The 24,900-nt window shown below is 40.4% G+C and overlaps 1 protein-coding gene across 3 annotated transcripts in view; it reads left to right on the forward strand.

The window, feature by feature from the left end:
- rap1gap2a (RAP1 GTPase activating protein 2a) overlaps positions 1-24,900 on the forward strand; it is a 41,543-nt gene that overhangs the window by 6,996 nt on the left and 9,647 nt on the right. For 2 of the 3 annotated variants that reach the window (XR_015118137.1, XM_086215846.1), the window contains exons 2-8: positions 12,730-12,814; positions 18,477-18,512; positions 21,620-21,652; positions 22,264-22,296; positions 22,437-22,658; positions 22,973-23,076; positions 24,019-24,097. Coding sequence is in view for 2 of the 3 variants with exons in the window: in XM_086215846.1 (XP_086071972.1) it covers positions 12,730-12,814; positions 18,477-18,512; positions 21,620-21,652; positions 22,264-22,296; positions 22,437-22,658; positions 22,973-23,076; positions 24,019-24,097 (592 nt within the window). In the remaining variant the exon portion in view is untranslated. The remainder of the gene's footprint in view (positions 1-12,729; positions 12,815-18,476; positions 18,513-21,619; positions 21,653-22,263; positions 22,297-22,436; positions 22,659-22,972; positions 23,077-24,018; positions 24,098-24,900) is intronic. The other variant, XM_086215848.1, reaches the window with a different exon arrangement.

The raw sequence follows: 24,900 nt of genomic DNA on the forward strand, positions 1-24,900 counted from the left end.
TACACTTAAGAGCATTACAGTTCAAACAGGATTGCGCAGTAATTGTAGAGCAGCAACCAACTCTTTTCTCCAGCGATAGAATTAGAACCTCTCAGACGCTTTTCGCTCGGGCTCCTCGTAACTGTATCCTACAATAGTCCTGTGGTTGTTGAATGGTTTGGGACTGAACAACTGACAGGATAAATTACACTGGCAGCTGGTCGTAAGTAAAAACCATCAGGAATAACCTGCCTGGCCTCCTCTGACACACACACACACACACACACGCACACACTGTCAGCCAGCGGCTCTGCAGTCACCCAAGCACCACACACACACACACACACACACACACACACACACACACACACACACACACACATACACACACCAACATGACACAGCATCTCAGTTTTTCAGTCTCATTTTTCAGAAAAAGCTAAAACTGACTGGCACACAAAAACAGATTAACAAATGACTGATTTGCCCACATTTGTTACTGTAGCGACGCCTCCTCACTGGGGCGGTTCACAACAACAGTGGTACTTTTACATTTACATTTACGACTCACGATTTTTTTAATGACAGAAACTGTCCTAGATGTCAAGCAGAGGCACACAATTATAAGCTTTCACCTTTATTAGGAGATATATTTTCTTTTTTATTTCTGACCCCTTTGACAAGGTTGTTGTAATTTTGTGAACCAACCCAGAACGTAGCATCACCATTGGCTCCCTCATCAGGATATTTACATTAGATTTTTACGACTGCTGACTAGATTAAGCTCCGTGCAAAGGACACGTTTAAGAGTGAATATTTTTCGAAGGTAATCTTCACTTATAAAAAACCCTTTTTATGATTTTCATTCGTATATGCACCTGTTATAAGTACAAGGTAAACACAGCCTATGGACGAACTACGCTGCGCGGGCATGATGTCATCACAACAGCTTCCCGTTTCGTCTCTTTTCGGCGCAATGACATTTTTTAAATCAGCCACTTGTTTTCAAGACACATAAACTCTGAAATTCATCAGTGTGGTATTTACTTATATATTTTATGCAGTTGAACAAAAAAACTAAAACACCTTAGTCAACCAGAGACCTTATTTCAGATATAAACCCACTGACTCTGGGATGAGGAAACCACGATCCTTACTTATTTCAGGACTTTCAGATGATTCCTAATCAATTCTATTATTCAGCAGATGAATGAATAATTCCAGTGTTTTAAAACTGGCCATATTTGTATAAATGATGGAGAGGGACATGTATGATTCAAGAACACAATATCAATCAACTAAAAGTACTTCTTTTTGCCACCAACAGGCTCACATTGTTAATGTAAGCCTGAAAACTTTATGGAACAGATCCCTATAGATAGACCTTGTTGTGCACTTCAGTGTTAGTACTTTATGTACAAGCGTGTTCAGTGATTGTTTTTTGTTGATCTCCTGCTATGCTGTCGTGTGTGAAACTTTGGTGATGCCAGGTCAACATGATAATTTGAGCATTACCTCCACTCTCACTGCAGCAAAGCTTTCTCTCTCTCTCTCTCTCTCTCTCTCTCTCTCTCTCTCTCTCTCTCTCTCTTAGCTCTCTGGACAGCAATTGTCTCCAGGAAAAAGTTCTTCTTTGGTGTAGAATTTCTTCCCCTGTTAGTCGTACTGTGCTCATCTCAGTCAAAGTAGCAACTGCAAACTGCAAGACACAGTGTGGCATACAGACATAGGAGACAGAGTGTTTTCAATATGAATTCGTTGTGTCGGTCTTCCTCAGAGTCCGTCGGTGAAAGTGTGGTGGGGTGTTCTGTGCACATGTGCGCCGCACTTAGAAATTCAAATCACATTTACATTACTGACTTGCTGTAACAACTCACTTCCCATGAAATTTCAGAGGGAGACATCTGTTGGTCCATCTCTGTGGGGATCCTTTCTGTTGTCACACTTTTAATAACAGTCTGCGCCTTTCAGTGGATTGAATGCAGCTGTTGCCGGTGATGGTGACCTTGCTCAATATTCCAATAGCCGATGTCTCTGCTAATTATTTAGATCCAAAAACACGGGAGAATGGGGAACAGGTTTTAAAAATACCAGAATGATCCTTTAAAATGTGAGAGAGAAAATCTACAGAGATAAACTACAGCTGGTATTTTAAGTGCTGTCATTCACGTTGCTTTTCTTGACCACCTTACACACTTTTTCCTCCCTCATCCTCCCCCTCTCCCTCACTTGCTTTTAATTCACTGACGCGCTTGTATTTCCATCCCTGTTTTTCTAAATTCAATCACTCCCTCTTTTAAACTGTCTCTTGTTCCTCTCGTACGTTTCGCTCCTTTTGTGATGAGCAGCTGTGGATAAAAAAACATGCACGTTTGATTGCACTTGAACTGTCTCGTCACTGTCACTTACAAATACATGTGTGTATGTGTGTGTGTGTTTGTGTGCATGTGTTTTTGTTAATGACAGCTTTGTCTCAGAGTGTAATGGATGGCATAGTATTGTATCTAACAAGTGTCCAGAGACCAACCCAAGACAACCCTATTTACCCAGCTCTGCACTGGGGATTGAGAGCTCTATTTTTAGTCTGCAGAGATTCATTTATTCTCTCTCTCTCTTTCCCCGTCTTCGCTCTTTCAGCGATCTGTCTAGCATCCATTCATTCTTTATATCTCTGTCTTTTTCTTCAAAACCTTTCTGCTCTGGTGTGGTTATCAGCTCGTCTGAAATGGCAGAGTTTAAGTATTCAATGTCATCTGACAGATGCTTAACTATTTTTCTTTACCTCATGTCAGTGAGACTGGGTGAGATTGGGCAAAGATAAAGAGGAAGTGGTTCCATGAAAATGAATTGGATTAGATAGAATTCAAGGCATTTCCAGTCAAGTGACAGTGAGAACATTTCCACTGCAATGCAGTAGTGTGCCAAAGGACAAATTAACATTTCAAATGAAATGAAGTGTTGTCAGTCCACAGACCCTTACAAGCAATACATCAAAAACATTCTTTTCACTGGTCTACTCAATTAAAGGGAAGCTACAAAGCAACACCCCAGAGTAGGAGTGTGCACATCCGAACTGCATTAGGCCCAGCGCCACACAAAAATATGTACAAAAATCAGGAAAGTACGATGTCGTCATGATAAATCAACAACTCCCAGTGCTTTATTTGCTTCCTGAACCCCAAAAAACAAACATCAGTGCTATGAAAAACAACTATGTACCTACAACAACTGCAAACCCTCTTCTTGTCACTCCCGATTTGTTGTTGCCTGGACTGGCGGTTCATCCTCTGGGTATGATGGAGCCTTGCCTCGGTGCCATTGTTGACTCCTTAAGATATCTTCAACAAAATGTTCAGAAAATGGCAAAGGTTTTCTTTGCAAAACGCAAAATAAAAATCGAAAAAACCCAAAGAATTTTCTTTTTCTCTCATAAATGACAAAAAAGCAACAGTCTACAACTAGCAAATGTTTTAACACATTTACTTGGAAAAAGACTGAGAAGAGTAATCAATGATGAAATGTGATTTGCCAATGAATTTTCATCATTTTTGATCGATGAATTGTTAAATCATCAATTCATCTGGAAAAGCAGTGGCTATTTATCTTCAGGTGATTGATACTCTAAATTGACTGTAGGTGTGACTGTGAGTGTGAATGGTTGTCTGTCTATATGTGTTGGCCCTGAGATGGACTGGTGACCCATTCAGGGTGAACCCCGCCACTCACCCGAAAGCTGCTGGGATAGGCTCCACCCCCCCCCCCCCCGTGACCCTTAATAGGATAAACAGAAGAAAATGGATGGATGGATGGATGGACGGAAGTGGGAATGGTGGGTCTTTCCAGGAAGCCATCTTTGAATGATGTGCTGGGGTGCATCTGCAGACACTGAAAGAAAAATTCCATTAAGAAGAGCATGTGCATGAGACTGTTCATCTTTGAAGCCCATTTCTATGTAATCCTTAAATTTAAAAATTCAGCTCAGACTATCATTCAAATGTTCACTTGATCAGTGCCAGTTCAGACATCATAGTCACCTAACATACAATTGCCTGTCAGCACTGTTGGAACATCCAAATAAAAATGTGATTAACTACATAAAACTGAGCCACAGGCCAAGATGCAGCCATGAATCAGCCCTTGGCCTTTACAAGTGTCTCCCTTAAGTATAAGTATGCATAAATGTCCATCAGATGTCTCTCGGCACCATTTGTGGAGCGAGACAGAAAACAACACTGACATTTCAAAGGTAAGACTGAAAAACTGCAGTCAATAACCTTTTAGTTGCTTGTAGCATTTTCTTCCAGTGTTTAAATACTAAATTTGGGCCCAAAGATACTGTGTGTGTGTGTGTGTGTGTGTGTGTGTGTGTGTGTGTGTGTGTGTGTGTGTGTGTCAGAGAAGCTGTTTATTCAGTAGTCTGCTTGGGTTTGAGACAATGACTTGGCTGTTGTACTTGGTGAGTAACAACACCGTTAAATGTTATTGTGAACTTGTTACTGTGAAAGAGGGTAACAGAGTTATTGCAGTTTAACTGAACTGGTTTCTCTCTCTCACAAACATGCGCACACACACACATACACATACACACACCACGCACACTCATAGTTTCCTTGGCTAGGATTGTGAGAGGGCGAGACATTCACCGGTGTCAGTTCAGTTTAACGGTTAGATTAATTACAGGAGAAAATGAGAGAGGAGATGAGGAGGACGGGGAGGACAAGGGAAGCCAACAAAATGAACCGAGAATGCAGGTGGAAATAGACAAAATGGCAGAAATCTGAGGATAATTGGAAAAGATGAGAGGAGGATGACTACAGCCAAGATAATCAACAATCCTGACAACTGTTTCATGGTTTTATTGCATTAGTACTTGCCAGAGGACTAGATTTAGTCTTGTCGACTCGTGTGGGTGACAGGTGCTGTGTCTGTGTTTCTGTCGAGACAAATGACAACTAATCAACACAAAATGTCATTTGGTTTGATATATTTGCCTTTTGTTCTTGTCACTTGTTGAGTCTGCAAAATAGTTGATTTTTGAATTGCATGATTTTTTACTTCAAAAGATGTGAAAAATGAGAACAAGAAAACTCTCATAGAAAAACTTTCCCATTTCCAGATGAATATGGAAATTGTGTGTTTCAGTGTGCGTTTATCTATGGGTTTAAATACAAACAGATGCACAGATCCATTTTCTGTGCTCTGGTCTATCAGCAGAGCAGCTAAATGAAAATCTATTCTGCTGAGTTTTCTCTCTTTACTTCCCAACTCTAGTTGAGGTGGCACATTTGTGTACAAAAGCAAATATTACTTTGTGAAAGCAGTGATGCCTTCCTTCAGCCGTCGGCTGCAGCTGCTCCCCTCCTCCTCAACCTCACTCTCCGTCTGTTCATGTCTTTTCCTCCTGTTGAGGGTGAGTGTGTCAGGTTGTCTGGCTGGACCGTCGTACCTCCTGTCAGCTGTCATATTTGTATCTATTCATATCGCACTAAGAGAGGGTGAGGTCCGATGTTCCCAGCTCAAGACTCAAAGTGCAGTTGCCTCCTAACTATTGCTCTCTTGATCCCTGCTCATATCTGTACATATCTGAGATGCTTCCAATCGTCTGATGGACCGCTGACTTATTGACCTCTGTCTTATTTTTATGTGTTATGGACTTTATAATGGCAGACTGATAGATAGTAGAGACGAGAAGAGGACAGGAGTCAGGATGAGAACACTTTAATAGACCCAGTGACATGTCAGGTGATTTTTACTTATAGTTTTGCTAAACTCACACTTCATTAAAAGAAGCAGCGACTGTGCTAACGTGTTGATGTTTGGCAGTTTAACCACGCTCACCAGCTCGGTTTAACATCTTAACAATAGGTACATAATTTGCTAATTTGCACTAAACAAAGAAAAAATGAGCCAGGACATAAGCCAAGGACATAAAGGCCCCAACGTGTGACCAGGGATCACAAAAGCAATTACAATGCATCCTTAGAGAAATATGAATTTTTGTACAAAATTTTAACACAATCAACTGAGTAGTTTTAGACCCATTTGACAAAAACATCACCTGAATTGTATAAACCATGGACAATTTAAGGATTAGACCTGAAGGGAATCTACCATTAATGGTACAGTGAAACTGTTCAGCCACTCTGTTAAAACCATCATTTTGCAGTCATATTCGTCAAGTAAATGAACACTGAAAATACGTTGTTTGCACAAATATTCAACCCCTTTCACTTCCAAATCTCAGTTCAACCCGGGAAGACATCTGCCTTCTCACCTCGTGCTGTATTTCTCACTCTCTGCTGACTCCATCATGCTTCTCTCGCTCTTTGTGCCGTCACCCAAAAGGTAAACATAACAACCAGACTATTTATAATCTAATAAACAGTAGCCCATAAGTTGACTCATATCGATTTGTAACATTTTGATTTGATACTGGGCTGCTGTGGGCAATGCAGTCAGTTTATTCTCTCACCTCAACCTGCCTGTTTCTCCTTAAATACAATTATACATTCAATTTTAATGCTCATATAGGATTTGTTTAAATCCACTAACTGTTATTAATGTCCCCTTGATGTTCAGTGTTACCAAATCATCTCAGTCAGACGCCTCATGTCACGCTTGTTGTACTCTGATTGGTCGCTCCTCTGCTGCATACCTCCTGTAACACCAGCCTCTCAGACTGCTTATCAGAGCTGCAACTGTCATGTCTAATATATAATGTTACACAGGATTCCTCAGTGTAAATCTTTATTCTCAGTCTACTTTAATCCACATCAGGGCTCACGGTTCCTTCCCCCCTGCAGGCTGTCTGATCGTCTCTGCCCTCCACCCTGTCTATCTCTGTTCATCTCTAGTCTCTCTCCATTTGTTTGTCTCCAATTATGGTTTTATTAACTCCATTAGAGAAACCACTACTTGTGTAATTGGCCAATAGGCATGAGGATCAGGCTTCCTATTAAGTTTCATTACAAATATGAAGGCCAACTGGAACTGGAGTATAACAATAAGCCTCAGGGAAAGGCTTTGGACCTTTAGTTGACCCTCTCCTCCATTTTTCTCAGTGTTTCTATCTTCTATCTTCTTTATTTTTAACCTCTTTGTGCCCTCCACCCTGATTTCCTGATTTCATCTTCCTATCACCTTTTTCTTTTCTGATCTGGGGACAGGGATGTGCACAGAAATACTGCTTCTTTTACTTTCTTTTCCTCTGTTTCTGTACATATAAGATTTTGTTTACAGGCACTGAAAGAATAAAAATATTTTGAGGCCATAAGAGAAACTTGTTTTCCCAAATTTGTTTTTTGGAGGCCACACACCATAACCCGTTCCCTCAATTTAGTCATTCTATTTTTTTTGAACAAATCTTGTGGCTACAAAATTCTCTTTTTTTGTGTGTGTGTTTGTGTGTGGACTCAGTAAAAATGTACCTGCCACAAACTCAAACACACGGAAACACTGACTACTGACATCATTCAATTATCGTGATGACTTAGATGTAATTGCTGTTGAGTCAACCATTAGCAACCGCCACATGCAAGAGGATTAATACTGTCCACATGCTGCTCCCGGGACACACGGGGACATCTTGTACTAGTTTGGATGTAGATGTGGAGCAGGATTTGCCCTATTTTTTGCCCAGCAGGCTCACAGCCACTTAATCTTAACTCCAGGTGACCACAGCCTGACTGAAGGTACAATTTACTCAGGGAGATTTTTCATGAGCAATATTTTGAGAGCATGTGTTGTTGGTTTTCTCAGAGGTGACAATACATTTTATCTGAAGGCCCAGTCAGAGAAGTGCACAGCTGCTGAGTAGGAGACCTGCTCTGTATGGAAGTAGAGTAATCGCATGGAAGCCACTGCTCCTGGGCTGACTGGGAAATTTGTGCCATGTATTGTTAGTGCTGGCATGCAGCTAGAGGTTTGAATACAGTTTGACCTTGCAATGTAATTTGACATCCAGTGCACTTTCTTCTTCCGAGCAAACACTGAAAGCAACAACACAACAGATGATAAATGATGGAAATATTAAATAAAAAGTCCACCTTATTGAAATAATTCACCATGCAGCTGAGATCCAGCTGTATTTCAGCCCTGCCATCAACTTTGGGAGGTTGTTTTTATACTTTGCACAATTTTGCATTATATTGCGTGTATGATGATTAACATGTTCACCACCTTAATTTACATTCATCAAACAAGGTTTTTTTTGTATTTTTTTTTAATACTTGCCAAACCAATATGTGTACAAAGATCATGTTTTACTGCATTTGTTGTCAGAGCAGCTGAAAATTTCTTGTAATTTCATGTGATATAGAAATCCGTTAGATGATACATGTACTAAATGTGATGGCAAGCCATCCCACAGTTTTCAAAAATAGGGAATGTAATGATGAATGTCTGTTCACAGGTTCATTCAATACTCGTCTCTGAGTTAAGGGCCAACTCATAGGCATAGTTAAACCAACCAGATATTTCACACCGATGCTGGCTGTTTGTTATTCTACTTTGTGTTTAACGGTTCTATTTTCTTAACATCCTGCTTTCGACTGACTCTGATCTCAGCATACATATAAGGTACTTCTCTTTCCTCCTTACCTTAGCTCACAAAGAAAAAACAGGTTTGAAGATGGTTCTTGAAAGGATAGGCTGTTTTAGATAAATAAGCTATCAACCTGTTATACTTATTATGTATTGGCTGTTATAGACAAACTTTTTGTGAATTTAATATTTGCTCATAACAAATTTAGGCTATACAGCATGTATATTTACGGGAAATCTACAGTATATCACTCACATCCCTATTTTCATAAAATGTCTATTAGATTACTATTTCTGTATCCGTGTTTAATGCTGGGTTAGAGTCAATTTCAGTGATTGATTTATGTGATAAATTGAAGTGCAACCGCCCCGTGAAGGGCAGATGAAAACAAACTGCACACTCTCATCTAACCCTATTTCCCTGACTCACTTTCTCCATGACCTGCTCTTCCTAAATTGTTCCCCTCCTTCCTGGGTGGGAGTCAGCAGCTGTGATGTAGCTGTTGTTTCATTACCACAGAGACCGTCCAAGCGGCAAGGACAGCAGCTACTTGTTTTACCCTCTCATACCCATGACGTCATCCTGAATACAGCTTCTCTGCACAGGTGTGAGTGAGTAAGAGGGAGGAAAGGGTGTTGTCTTGTAGAGAAAGCCTGGTGAGATTCACCCTGGTTACTTTGGTATGAACAAGCATTTCTTTTTCACAGGTCAGTGGTGAAGCACATACTGTGTCCTCCTTACCTGAGGCTGATGAGTTTTGTGAACTCTCACTCTGTTCTGGCGTACAATGCCCATGGTAAAATTGTGCACCCTTGACCACTGTGAGCTAACATACTGCAGTGCTGCACCCACACGGGGACACAGTAGCGCATTGTGTGAAGGCTTAGCCTGTGGAAAGAACGAGCCATCTGGACCAAGGAATGAAACAGGGTGTGGTCTGAGAGGCTAATGAAGACAGTGGTGGAGTTTGACTGTGACTTGGCAGCTCTGTAAGTGTCAACGTAACCCAGTCAAAACTCAGCCACTGCATACACTGTACACCAGAACTGTTGTTCTCCCAGAAGGGATTTCTGGAACTCTAGGAGTATAGTGGTTTTGTGTGTGTGTGTGTGTGTGTGTGTGTGTGTGTGTGTGTGTGCGTGTGTGTGTGCGTGCGTGCGTGCGTGCGAGCACATGTCATACCAGATCTTGTGTATACTTATCATTGTTTTAGCTGCTTCCTCTCCACATTTGAACAGTGTGTGATTGAATACTTTGCCGCAGAGAAAAGAAGTTGAGCACATGAAATTAAACTGGGGGGGGGGGGGGGGGTTCATATGAACACTCAATTAAAATCCACATTTTATTTTTCCAACATCTGAATCTGAAGTGAGTGACACACAGTTGCATCTTAATACTTGGATTGTAGAATTGGTCTTGCTCATACTTTGGCTACATCCTGCAGTCACCATATCAGACAGACAAAGGTCATCTGTCACCTTTTTTCCCTTAAATCTAGCTTTCCTCTCACAGATAAATATATGAATTTATCACTTAGAAGAATGCAAACCACCAAACAGGAAAAAAACAAACAATAAAAATAAATAAAATGTTCAGAAAATACCATGCTGCTTAAAAATAACTAAATATTTCCATAGTCCATATTTCCAGTTGGAAATCAATATTAAATTAGTAAGGATATCATTAAACATTAGTTGGCCAAAAATCATCACTTGTGTTGAAGCTTCATCAAAAAAAAAAGTATTTTTTCCTTTTAGTTATTTGCAAATAGGTGTCTTCAGCTCACCTCAAATCAAGTGTTAATGGATTACTGCATACGGCCGGATAAAAAAGATGTGTATTATGCACCTGAATGTTTGTGAACAGATATTTTTTGACACTTTAGTTAAACTTTCGTCACCATTTGCTTCAAGCTAAACATATGTAGATAGTACTTTCTCAGTCACCAAGAAGTGATGCAGAAGCCAAAAAAACAAAACAAAACAAAAGTTTGTGAGCACAAAACATCAATATTTGGAAGAACAGTCTTCCAAATCATGTGCGGTAGATTTAGTGGTGCATTATATACCAGTCAATTCAATGGCTTGCTGCTTTGCTGTATCAGAATTATAGATTTAGCAGATACAATAAAGCGTTTTCTGAATGTTTACATGCAGAGCAAGGACAACATGATCCAACATGAGAGTGTGAGGGTATGAACTCTGTAAATGAAAAGCAATTCATCTCGACTGGAGGAGGCTGGTGCGTAGCGCCAGGAAGAAATATATATATGGCAGTCTGATTTGAAGTCCACTCAGCTCAATTGTGGGACCACTGAGTTTTTATTTCAGAATTGTGTCTTCTATTCATCACTAAGCATAATACGTGAAGTAGTTACATTTGAAAACTGCTGGATTTGATCAGAATACATGGCAGGTTTCAGGGATCAAGATTATCCTTCTCACTGTGGCTGCAAAACCTTTTTAAAATCTGGCATCATTAATGTGCACTCATGCTCCAGAGCAAAATGTACTAGAAAGCTGGAGAGGATTCAAGCTGTAAGGACCATCCGAGTCTTCCTGACAGAAGCTCCTTGACAGATCCATTCGATATTTCATCACATATTTTAACAGGCCATCTCGTTTCCTTACGTTTCTGATTGTTGTTAGTTGTGTATCTGTGTCTCCCCGTCCCCCTTCTCTCTCTCTCTCTCTCTTTCTCTCTCGATCTCTGTCTGTCATTGTCTATCTGCCTCTATCTCTCTCTATCTCAGACTCTGCCTATCTGTCTCTCTGCCTGCTTCTGTCCTTCTCTATCGCTGTCTGCCTATTCCTTCTCTTTTTTCTCTCTATTTCACCCAAACCAGTAAAAAGCACATGTTGACAGGCAGTTTGTTACTGCCGCAGTGGCTTATGGGTAATTACTGGGTCTCTTGAAACTAAATTTACTTCAAGAGTGAAATAAATAGGTATTAGACTGAACATTCTCACCGTGCACCTATAGTGCTGAAAATCATACATGTTCACGTTTTACTCAATAATAATACATATTACAAGATTTTTTTTGAAGGAAATTTGTAAGGATGCTTTATTTTGAAATGTCATCTGCGTTCTGTTTGGTATGATGTTTAGCAGTTAATTTTAACTTTTTATTTAGAACTTTATTTATCTTCTGACCACGTTTCTATCAGAAGTTTGTAAGCAGCTGGTTCTTTAGCTATTTAGTTGGAAAAAGTAGCTTCATAATTATGCATTTTAGTTCCGAGTCCCGTTCCAAATTAAAATTATATTTATGTGTTTTTAATGCTTTGCTTTTTCTTTTGGGTGTTTTTATTACCTACCTACCAGAAGCTTCCTTCTTCAGCAGTTGTTAACATTTCCATGTTTTCCACATTTTGTATTGTAAACTCTTTTCTTGTCTGTAACAACATCTACTGCACGTCCGTCCGTCCTGGGTGAGGGATCCCTCCTCTGTTGCTCACCCTGAGGTTTCTCAGATTTTTCCCTGTTAAAAGGGTTTTCTATGGAGTTTTTCCTCAGTGGATGTGAGGGTCTAAGAGCAGAGGATGTTGTTATGATGCCATGTAAAGCCCTTTGAGACAAACTGTTTGTGAAAACGGGCTCTACAAATAAAATTGCCTTGCCTTATTTTTTTTGGTAAAATTGGTCTTATCTGGCATGTTTGGAAGTAGCAAACACTCGGGGGAAATAAATGGTTGATTTTATTTCCCTGAGGAAATGTTGTAAAAAATGATTGAACGTGCTCATTTGTTTCTCATAATTCTCCATTTTAGTCTTGCAATTACATGACAAGAATTGTTTTTTTATACATTTTGATTGTCAAAACAGGAAAAACACAAGTGGAATTAAAAACATTTATGACGTAGCTGCATTCCACTTCGATGAGCAAGACTGAGGGTTCGGTATGTGTGCATGCTCATTTTTAATTATTGGAATGGAACCCTTGTTAATGTTAGTGAACACATTTGCCTTTCCTGCTCTCAAAAGAGAAAATGTCTGCCATGAAAACATCTGAACATTGTTGTTGGTTTGTAGGGACAGAAGGCACCATTAAGCCATTTTCAAGCCATGATAATGAGGATGAATTGATGTTGTAGTACATCCTTCATCCTTCCGAGAAAGCAGTTATCAGTGAAATCAATGCTGTCAAAGTGTGACCTTGGATCAATCATCAATTAAGCAATTTTATTTCTTCTTCATTTTGTCCAGGAAACAGGAGCTGCTGAACATCTCCAACGTCCCTCTAGGAGAATGCCCCCCCTCGCCACCCCGTACTGCACCGCCCAGCATGAAGGTAGGATATGAATGTATACACAAACACACATACACACACACAACACACACACATATATTTAATGGTCATTCATATACACACACACACAAACACACATTTTATAATGACTGTCATAATGACTGGATCTATTGATTTTGATTTGTAGGGGGAAAAAAAACTTTTCAGCAAGCCAAGCAGTTTGGTGACAGCGTGAGACTGTCACAAAAATCTCACAAGAAGTAAAAGTTCTCAAGCTGCCATCTTACATAACTTCATTAAAAGCAAATTACGGTCTTTACTGATATGGTTTCGCATTCCAACATGAATAAATAACCTATGACCTCATTACTTGGCAATCTGACAGCTTGCATGTACATAAAGCATGTGGCATGTAAACATTTAATTGACATCCATCAAAATGCACTGAAATGAATTCATAACAGACGTCCTGGGTTGATCTTTTAAAAATATGATTTTTTTATTTTTGTAAGTTTTTGTATGACACTTCCCATCTTCCTAATTTGAACTGCTCTGCTCCTCATTTTTGTTTTGTCATTGTCTACTTGATTCATGCCCTGATATTTTTCAGCTTCCTGCTGAAAGCTGGGGGGATGCAGGAACTGTGTTGTCCATCACCTGTGTTAAATATTTCTACTTTAAAGCCATGGTGTGGAACTTTGCATTTGACTTTATTTTCCCAGCATTCACAACCCCCCCCCCCACCACCAATTAAATGACTCCTATCTCATCACAGCTTGATCCGTTTTGATCTGTTAACATTTGGACAGTTATAAAAGCAACATGATTGAATTATTTATCCACATGAAAGTTATGAGGGCTAACTGAAACTAGCCTGCTCTGCTGATAGAGCATTTACAGCACCCTTACTACAGGCAGTGCAAGAATGTAGAAATAATATAGAAAATTCGAACCAATGAGCATGGTAAGCATTGTGTTTCATTTAGCATGGGATATAATTTAATTTAATTCAATTTAATTCATTTAAGTTAAAGAGGGCTTAATACAGTTACAAATTATTCTTAACACTCCAGACTAATTCAAGACCAACTACATGTTTAAACATTTTGGTATCCTAACCACAAACTCTAAAGTTCAATCAAACTGCATGCTCCAGTGAAAATTTGGCCAAAGCTGTGACTTTGCAAATTGAAAATAACAACAAAAAAAATAATTGTATCTGAATGTAGGTCAGATCCACCGGAGTGCAGAAGATGAAGTCTCTCAGTCACATTGATACATGAGGTTGCGTTGTTATTGTTGTCCATACTGCAGATCATAAGGGGTGATATTTTTATGCATTAATGCCTCACATGGCATTTCTCTCTTACTGTCGATGAAGTTTTTTTTTTTAGGTAGAGTGGCCATCTAGCAACCCAATGGTCACTGGTTTGATCCTCTTTTCCCCGGTGACCATGGCCAAGTATCCTTGAGCAAGATACTGAACCCCTAATTGCTCCTGAAGGCCCTGCGACACACTGGTGACCCTTCCAGGGTGAACCCCGCCTCTCACCCAGTGTAAGCTGGGATAGGCTCCAGCCCCCCCACCCCCCCGCGACCCTGAATGTATAAACGGTATACAAATGGATGGATGGATGTTTGCAGAGAAGCATCATAAGAAGAGTACTACATATTAGAAATACATGATGCCTCCTGCAAGAGGAAGCCACTGCAGCATGTCACATTGACAGAAGCCATCATTATTGAATGTTCTGTAGATGACCAAAAAGAAGGGAGCACAGAGATGAGGAGAGGGCTGGAAGAATCGTCTGAATAAATGGTGTGAAAGACAGAAAATATGGTCAGGCCATGACTGGAAATGAGAGAAATTTAGCTCTAGTCAAAGGACATTCATTTTCTTCATGATGTGTGGTTGATTTCTGTTAATTAGCAACAATTTTGCCCCAAGCTATGGCACGTTAATGGTCAGATATTCACAATCACTGTCTCACTGGTGAAGTATGTATGATTTCCTGCATGCAGTCTTTGTGAGAGACACAAAACACAAACAAATCTCAGAATTAAGAATGAAATGCTTAAGTCAAACAACTGACATTCTTGACATTTATGCAGCTTCTCAGGTCACTTCTTTATGAATGCAGAATGCAGAAAGTGCCGTTTGTGTACATGCTGCAAACATGCAGACAAATGTGTGAAAAAAAACATTTTTTTGAAAAGATGTGTGAGTATCATTTGTCACTGGCTTTACAATCAGTGTCTCCTCATCACTGCCATCTGCTGCCACAGACAACAAATGTGCTGGATATTGCGGTTCGTAGTGCAAATATCCCCTCTGATGGCATATATCATCGCTGTAAAATGTGGTTGCTAGCCTCGTCGCGCCCTATCAGGGTCTCTGAACACAAGTCTCCTGGGTGAACACATGCTGGCATTGAAAAAGGAACTTTGTTCACCTGGCATGCGTACAGTGGCTGCTATTGTTCTGCAGCTGTTCAACATATGTTCCTGGATTTACATATGCTGACAAAACATCCTTATGTTAATGTCAATGGAAAGATGGGGGAAATAAGGCGAGTGTTTTTCTGTCTTTATAGATGTTAGATAGAGGAGGATAAAATGCATGTATAGCTGTGTGTTCTCAATGAACAGCTGTCAGGAATTCTCCTCTGATTGCTGGTAATTCAATATGTGCGGGTTTCCATCAGACTTTACACTTTATCGTGATTCACTCTGTGTTCACTGATACTGTAACAGAAACTTGCTAAGATGTCAAAGGTTAGTCAAGTTTGGGCCATGTGCCTGACCTACAATGTGTGTGTTTAGTGAAGACACACTGGTGTGACCTGTTCTGAGCTTTGAGCAATTAGTTTGCCGTCTGACTTGTTTCTCCTGTTTTAGACGGGAAAGGAGATGGAGTTTAGTTTCTAGAAAGAGGAGGCAGGTAAATAGAAGAGGACAGAGACCGAGGGCTTTCATGTTTTAGCTGCTGTCATCAAAGTAAGTCCACATTTTGATTTAGAAAAACAAGCAGATAGGCATTTACCAAGAGGACTATGATACGTGCTTGTGGTGATGTACTTATCGTCAATGAATTTATGCAAGATGTCTACTTACAGCATGATCAGATTTGTCTCAAAATGTAGTAACATGATGATGCTAATGCAGCACCGTCTTTTATATTTCTTTATTTGAAAACATTGTGTATTAACTGACCTGGTTTAAAGTTAATATCATGCAATTAAACGAATAGGGGCTTAAATATCCGACAAAACCCTTTTTTCCAAAATATATCACGTCTTATTAAAGAATTTATGACTTCACATCATCACTGCAGGTAGGTATCTGCACTCCGTGTTGCTATAAATAGCAGTTGCTGGTGTCCTACCGATTCCGCATCCACATGCAAAATTTCAAAGTCACATGAAGTGAGGGATTACATACAGATGTGTTTCAGTGTATCAATCAGTGTGCCAGGTACATGGCAGGATACATAAGAGTCTGCTGCATCATACTGTGCATCTGCTAGCAGGGAGCCATTTCCCTTCATTAACCATTTAGACCCAGAGAGGAGTCGTGTCATGGGCATGAGTCTGTGGATGTTTGCCATCTGGTTATGCTAGGATATTGCAAACTTTAGCTGAGGCAGTTATTTCTGAACATACCTTTATGGTGCTACAAACAGAACAGAACTGCCCTCCCTCAATGCTGTGGATATAAGACAAGCGGGATGCTGATGGTGCTCTTTCCTTGTCTGTCTACAGACAAGATAGAAGACGGGAAAAAAAATAGGGAAATTAAAAGAATATGATAATAATTTTAAATTTAGTTTAATTCAGTTTTTTTTTTTAAGATGCATTCTCTAATATTCCTTTAATCACACAAATACCATCCCTATGACATATCACTGCTACATGTACCAGTGTGCAGGTGATTGTTCTTGACTTTAGATGTGTTTGCATGAATTCCAGCCTGTCAGGCTCTAATCTGCCGGTGGTCTCCCCTGCAGGTTGCCATGGCAGATAAGACATGGAGAGGTTGTTGCTGGGATAGAGAGCACAAGAGAAGAAAAGAGTTAGAGGCACAAAAAAAATTAAAGGGAACGAGGAATTATAGAGAGGAGAGAGTTGTAGAGAAAAAGGGTAGAACAGAGAAAAAAGAGAGACATCAGGGTGCTGTTTTAGACGGATGGCAGAGGAAAAAGACAGATAGTTGTCTCCTGTCTTTGCTCTTGTCTGACCACTGTAGGCAACATGAATGATTACAGAGCAGAATGCCAGCACTGCAGGATCCAAGACAGGCTGCTTCGGTTTTAAACTTTCATGATCACATCTTGATACATTAACAGACAATCAATCAATCAATTAAATTATATTATATGTAACACATTGTAACATATGAAATCACAAATCTTAATTTGCTTCAAAGGGTTTTAAAAATTTGTACACAATTCAAAAACCTCTTTCCTAAGGCCCTCAACAAATGTAAAGAAAAACTTTGAATGGAAGAAAGGTAGAAACCCCAGGGAGAGCCATGGAGGAGGGATCCTTCTCTCAGGACGGACAGATGTTCGGTAGATGCTATAAGCAGTTCAACAGAATTGCAGACAAGCTGACAATTCATGATTAATTTAATACAAATAGATGATAAACCATGACATTTACACACACACACACACACACACACACACACACACACACACATATCAGAGTAAGTGGCGTGTTGACTCATGAAGCTGCTATCTAACAGATACAGACAGCTGTGGTTTTTTTCAAGCTGCCTTGTGTTGACTCAACAACACTGTATCAACTTACAACACCTTTACTGGGTTAATATTAACTACATGATAAGCTGTGGAGGGAGTGGTAATCGTAGATTTATCCCCAATTTAAATTCATTTTTATTAGTGCCAGTAGAACATTGTAGTACAACACCTTTTGAGACTCTACTGAGCTGCAGTTTTAAGGTACGTTGTTTTTTTCCCCCCACTGTTCCCCTGACTTTACTTTACTCCGGTCTAGTTTCTTGTGAGGTGAAGAGTCAGGCATCAGTCTTCCACGTCATGGTGCTGTTGAATGTGCAGCACCCGTCACTACTGTGTGTTGTGTGAGGTTCACCAGCAGTGTGCTGAGAAGAATAGCTCCGCTGTCGTAGGAATGTTTTTTGTTGATTCTGTCCTGCAAAACCAGACTGTTTTTGAAGAAGTTTGGAAGTGAGAAGGGAGAGCCTGTACCCCGCACGTACTTAGATTACAGATGCAGCAAAGTCTGTGCAAAAGGACACAAAGCATGCAGACCATTATCACCCTCGCAGCTTGTTTATGTGACAAGTGGAAAACCCTGGGGACCAGGATGTGTAAATGCACTCAAGGATGCACATGCATGTGTGTGTGTGTGTGTGTGTGTTATTTTCTGAGGAAGCGGTTGCTTATCAGAGCTTGTGCATGTGGGTGTGAGAGAGGCTGACGGGGAAACTGTCCTGCCCTCCTGACACAGCTATGTTTACCACAGTGGAACACAACAAAACAGCCAGTCAGATCTGCTGCTGTCAACACTCATGCTACCAATGTACAAAGAGACATTCAAATTAAGGCGGTCAGGTTTGGTGTTGTATGTCAAAACACTTGTATGAGGCGCAAATCAGGCATGACTGAAATGATTTTACTGGTTGCTGTTACTCTCCTTCTAATACACTGTCTCTTTTTCAGTCTGCAGAGTTCTTCGACATGCTGGAGAGGATGCAGGTATGAAATAAAGTGTCCTTTCACATGTCTTCTTGATTTCACATTTCTATGTACTTGTCCTCACTGGTGCACCCTCATCTTCCTCTGGATGAATTTAGAATTTATCATGATTTTCAAGCATGTATCCATCTTTGCCTCTTCTCTGACCGTAACTAGGATTAAAATTTAAGATGAGACAGACAATGATGATTCAATCAGTGTAGGACAGCCAGCTGGTTGCAGTCTGCTGCTCAGATTGGATAATAGGCATGCTGGGGCCAGAGAATAGTACTGGAAAGAACCGGACTGGTTGAATCATTTTCTCATCCTCTGTATGGAATTCAATGATTTTTTTCTCCCTTCTGAACAAAGTCGGTCTCTTGCTGCATGCGACCCCTTTGTGACCTCCGCGGGTCTCAGGGGACACAGACTTTGAGATGTGCGAGGACAGATGGGGATATAAAAAGGGAGAGGAGTAGGAGGAGGAGAAAGAAGGTGGGAGGAGAAATGAAAGGTACATAAATAAGGCAAAGAGGGAAGAAGTAGCCAAAGGAAGTTAGAAGGGAAGAAAAATGCTTTTTGAAGGTTCTTTTGGAAAAAGGGATCATGGTTCACAACGAGATCTCCGAGATACCAAATGGAAATATGTGGAAGAATAGAACAAACTGTCTCATAAACACCTTAACACACCTCCACTCCTATAGGTGTGAAGCCACTGAAAGGAAAGCAATTTTTAATGGCCCAGCCCACAAGAACATCTCATTAAATTACCCTGAAAAGAGTGTGCAGGCTCTAGTACCTCTCCAGACCGGACTCGGACAGGTTGTATGCATGTGACTATAAAAGAATCTGAACAAAACCAACATTGATGTCCTGATGAAGAGAATTCCTCTGTGTCAAGCACATCTGGTATCAATAAAGCAAATTCTCTTCCATAGAAAATATGATAATATACTGATATTAAAATTGAACAGGAAACCAGGATGATGACAGGTCATATAATAGGAGGAGTGTTGAGTCCTTCGTGATTTGGTTTGTTACAAAAATCCTTTGGGACAAGTTTTTAGATTTGTTTGCTTGTTCTGTCTTAATCACATAAAAATGTCTGGGCTTGTGCTTCTGTTGACCTTCTCCAGTATTTAACCATGTTCATTCCCTTATCTTAAGTGCTGCGGGTGCTGAAACACAAAAATCATGCTGTCGCTGCCTCGTGTGGACATCTTATGATATTTTAGGAAAACAAAAAGAAATACCTCGCGAGTAAATAATTTGCGAATTTGCAGATGTTTGTTATCATTTCTTCACCGTGTTAATAAAAATACAATACACATTACTGTTTAAAAGTTCTGCATTACAGCACTTCTTTTATTTTTTCCTTACTCTGCAGTATCTGATACGCATCGTCACAATTCCCAGTTCCAAGTTCCTAGACAATGTCATATATGCCCACATATCCGAAGAGATAAGATAAGATAGGATAACTCTTTATTCGTCCCACAGTGGGGAAATTGGTAGATCCCAAAATACTGAAGGCTTATTGCCACCAAGTTCAGACTAAAGTTGGCTCTAAAGAGAACTTTCAAAGAATGAAAAATGTAGCTGTGAGAATGAGGCTCATCAGATATCATGTTCCCCCCAGTGTGAACTGAAGTCAAGCAGGTGTTGAGCTTGCAAACGTCTGCATTTTGCAAGTACTTGAAGAACTTAATGAAAATTATTTTGTAACTGTTAAACTACCATGTGATTATTGAATTTAGCAGCAGTACCATATTATCAAAGTTGGTCCAGGGATTTATTCCCCATGGTGGAAGAGGATGAGCCCAGAAGTTACTTTGTACCATGTTACCCCCACAGATGATGGGTTCCTTAGTTTATATAGCCCCCCCCCACACACACACACAAGCACACACACACACACACACACACACACACACACACACACACACACACACACACCTTGCTACAGTAAATATTCTTGTTTGTTTCCCATAAACTGGAGTGATCCCCCACATGAGGACATTAGTTTTTAGACAAAGTACTCGTGTGTATATAAAGATATAGTGACTGTTCTTCTCGTCTTGATTTTTTTCCTTTAATGACACAGTCGCAGAGAGGCGCTGGGAGATGCAGCAGGACAGGGTGACTGAGGACAGCGTAGAGTAATTTGGGAAGCGTGATTGGTGGTTGATAGTCAATGCAGGCTTGTGATGAAAGTGTCTCTCTTGCGCACGTGCGCACACACACACACACACACACACACATAAACATACACCTCATCAATCTTTCCTGAAATGTCCTCGCATCGACCTCTCCTCTCTTGCCACCTATAACTCAGCATTTGGAACAGCTCAACGTCTGCTTCAATACCGCCTTCTAGATGGCGCTGATGAAGGTCACATTTCTGATCCCCATATTTTCTTTTCCTTTATCCTCCCTCTCCTAACTTTATCCCTTTTCCCTACTCTCCCGCCTTCATCTTCTCTGTCCTCTAATCATCTTTGTCTCTGAATGAATATTGAAGCCTTTGTGATCAGTCTCATTTCTGATGACTCCCCTGTGACTGGAACAGCTGCTTATCAACACACACCTTTACAGACTAAACTGAGAACTGTGCCTATGTGTGTGTGTTTGTTTGTACCACTTTCTTGGTATGATTGGTAGCATTAGACGGTGATGCTTGTGATGACACACATGCACATTTGCCTTTAATTTGTCACTTGTGTTCTCATCGAGACAAGCTGATCCTCTCTACTCTAATTTGCAAGTTTCCTCCACCAGACAGGCATTTCAAATCTGTAAACACTTCAGTTTTGTGCTTCTGTGTCTTAGCAAAAGGAGACACTGTACTGTACAAACACCAGAAAGATGCTTGTGATGTCTGGAAGCTGTAAACTAAGACTGAGAGGGTGGCTGTCTATTTGTGTGTGTGTGTGTGTGTGTGTGTGTGTGTGTGTGTGTGTGTGTGTGTGTGTGTGTGTGTGTGTGTGGAGGGAAATGTATGACTCAACCAGTTTTTCAAAAGAAATAAGAAAATGTGGACAAAAAAGACTGTTTAGGATGCACAAATATTTCAACCTTTTTGACCCCTGTCCTTTTCCATCCTAACGCTGCGTACGGACACTAATCAGCTCCCAAAAGCTGAAGAGACCAAAAAATGGAAGGTGTGACTAGACAGCAGACACACACTCACACATCAGTTTGTGTTAAGTTTCTCTGCGTGTTCTTTCTCACTTCATCATGATTTCTTCCCTAGTTTTTGTGTCTGCCTATGAAAACTGTCTTTGTTTGCACTTTTCAAAAAATTCCTCCTCAGAGCTTTCTAATTTAAAATCATTAGCTTACTAATCTGATTGATTATTGTTTGAATGAACTCCAACTGTCAATTGATCCTCTCTGGCCTGCCAGTGTCCGACGCTGCTGCAGAATGCAAATCAGTGGCAGATGGGCCTCAGCAAAATTTAGAGGTCATATACCAGAGTTGTGCTACGCGAGCAGACTCCCGAAAAGACTTCACTCTTAACCCCAGTGGCTCAAAATAAAAACCTGTCACAAAGCTCTGACATCATCAAGGGATGATGTTTGCAGATGACTGTGCATTTCAGGTCGTTGCATCATCACCTAAATCTCCATTTGCCATTAAATGTTATGTTGCCCTTTTTGTGTCTGTCTGTGGAATTGTTTCCAGCTGTATCCTTGTGGCAAAAGTCAGCCAAGTTGACATACTGTAGATTAAAATGTCTTTGTAATGACGTGTGCCTTCACTGTTTTACAGGATGACTATATCCCCTACCCACGGATAGAAGATGTGAGTCATCTCATTCACATAATACACTCGATACACACACCCTTCCCATGTGTAACCTTCAGCTAAGTGTTTCCAACAATAGATAGATCGTGAAAAGTGAGTCCCATTTGTTTTTTCTACCTCCTGCCCCACTGTCCAAGGTCCTGGAGAAAGGTGGTCCATATCCCCAGGTAATTCTTCCACAGTTTGGAGGCTACTGGATTGAGGATGTGGAGGCACCAGCTGGGACCCCGTCCTCTTCAGAGTCCAGCTTTTGTGAAGAAGAAGATGGAGGAGAGGGCATGAGTCCTGGTGAGGGACACAGTTACCGCTTGGAGTGTAACAGCACAGCCCGGGCCTACCGCAAACATTTCCTGGGCAAGGTCAGTGTGAATTTGAATCAGGTATTTCTCATATTTTGGGGACATAAATGTGAGAACTCTGTAACATTGTGAGGACAAGACCGTATAATGTAAATCATTAAGATGATGAGTTGCATGATAAATTGAGCAGAATGCCCACATTTCATCATTACTTCCTACATCAGTGCTTACCTCGGGAACGTTAGCGATGTTCTCTTGTCTCTTAGTGTCCCCTTTCATTTTGCATGTAAACGTAAACTTTCTCAGGAATCAAGTGCTGCGTCAGTGTCCACCAAGAATTCTCTCTCACTCCCCACCCTGTCTCCTTCTTCCAGGAACACATGAACTACTACTGCACTGGCAGCAGCATAGGAAACCTCATCATGTCTCTGAAACATGAGGAGGCTGAGGGACAAGAGTTCTTACGCATCATGCTCAGGTACGAGAAAATCATGCCATGCCGTTAATAAATATCTAGTGTTATCCATGGACCATATTTCAGGCATTTCACTGAAAATCCACTCAAAAATCCCATTGACTTTGAGACAAGAGAACCAGATGTTCAACAATACTCATTTATTTCCACGGTTTAGGACTTATTACTGCACCACCCTACTTGACTACTAAAAACAGTGAAAGCAGAGAAGACCTAGAACAGCCTTGTCAAGTTTCCTTGCCCACAAAATCTCCTAAATCTACACAAACTGGCGGGTCTGTCTTCTCTCTACCAGAGCAAAGATGAGAGCAAGTACCTTGTGGGAAGATTGTTTTTACGACCACTGGCATTTGGTATTATAGCGCAACCAAATGCTGCACCTCCAAAGGCTCACAAACACATCTGGCTGGGCACTTTCAAGAGACTGCCTGGCATTTTCAGTTGGTAAAAAAAGCTTTGGTGTGCACAGGCCCTAAATTCTTTTTTTTTCCTCTCCCCTGCTCCTGCTTTGTCCTCTTCTTATGTGATTTAATGTTCCATCACCACTACCCTACAAACAGAGGATGCCCTCTCTCTAATTTGTGTTGTACATTATGTTTTGGATGTGTTTTGCTTTGCCCTCCATGTATTGACCGTGCAGAGGGGAATGTGGCTTGAGCAGACATAAATGGGTTTTTGACCTCTATCCTGAATTAGCCGAGTAATCAGCCTTTCGCTAGAATGCTGTCTCTTTTGCAGTTTCTGTTTTTGTTGTTGTTGTTGTTTTTTTCTATTCAATAAAGTGCTGATAAAACATTGAACTTCATAGCTTTTCCTTAAACTTATCCGGTCAGCAGTGTTTCTAAAAAAAAAGAAAAAAGCATCAGTCGCCGAAAAAGATTTCGCAGCTGCGTGGAATGAGCATCTGAGCACTACAAGAGGGTTTCTCTTGTCATCCTGTTGCAGGTCAAGGATCAAAACCATCCATGACAGGATCTCTTTAGCGGGCATTAACCACCTGCCAAGTGTACCTCAGATTGCAAAGGTATGATGGAAGATAATATTGTAAAAACATTCTAGTCATGTACATCTTCTCCCTAAATATACACAGCTTGCTGGCTTGTAATCAAAACAAATATCCTTTAAGCAGCTCAATCATCATACTTTAATGAGTTGGTCAATGTTTCCCTCACATTTTATTGAGTGGTTCATTCAGATAGGAGGGGATTATTTACTGTTTATTATAAACCAAGGAGGTACATTTACCAAATTATTATATGATCTGAAGTGGCAAGGTCAGGAACATACAGTTCTAGGAAGAGCTTAAACTATTATTGTGTGCTTTAGATCTCATTACAGATCAGATTCTGTCAGAGTGGACCTGTCTAGTGAAACTTGGGTTTGAACTCCGATGAACTCTTAATGCATTCTCATCTATAACGAAATCTTAACTCTTGAATAGAAATGAACAGCACAGTGAATCCAGATTTAGTAAGGAATGTCATATCTATTTGAAATCAAATTGTGCAGTAGATATATATGAAGATATATGAGGTAGCCAAGGCTACTTTAGGGGAATTCCTGATTTGTCAAGGTTGGCAAAAACGCAATTAATCAAAAAATAAGGTCAATATGTAAATGTATACACAAATGTATGGGAATTGTGTAGCATCCAGTGATGTTTTCCAGCCTAACAGGATCAAAAAGAGCCGGCATGGGTGGAAAACTACCCCCCATTCTGGCAACACTTATCGCTCGTGGATATGAAATAATGAATGGAATTCATATTTTAAATAGAAAAAAAATTCAAATCCCCTGAGCAACAGCAACTGAAATTTTGGCTGGCGA

This window comes from Aulostomus chinensis, chromosome 10 (genome assembly GCF_037954235.1).
Source record: "Aulostomus chinensis isolate RoL2024-O1b breed Wild chromosome 10, RoL_Achi_v1.0, whole genome shotgun sequence".
NCBI classification, from domain to species: domain Eukaryota; kingdom Metazoa; phylum Chordata; class Actinopteri; order Syngnathiformes; family Aulostomidae; genus Aulostomus; species Aulostomus chinensis.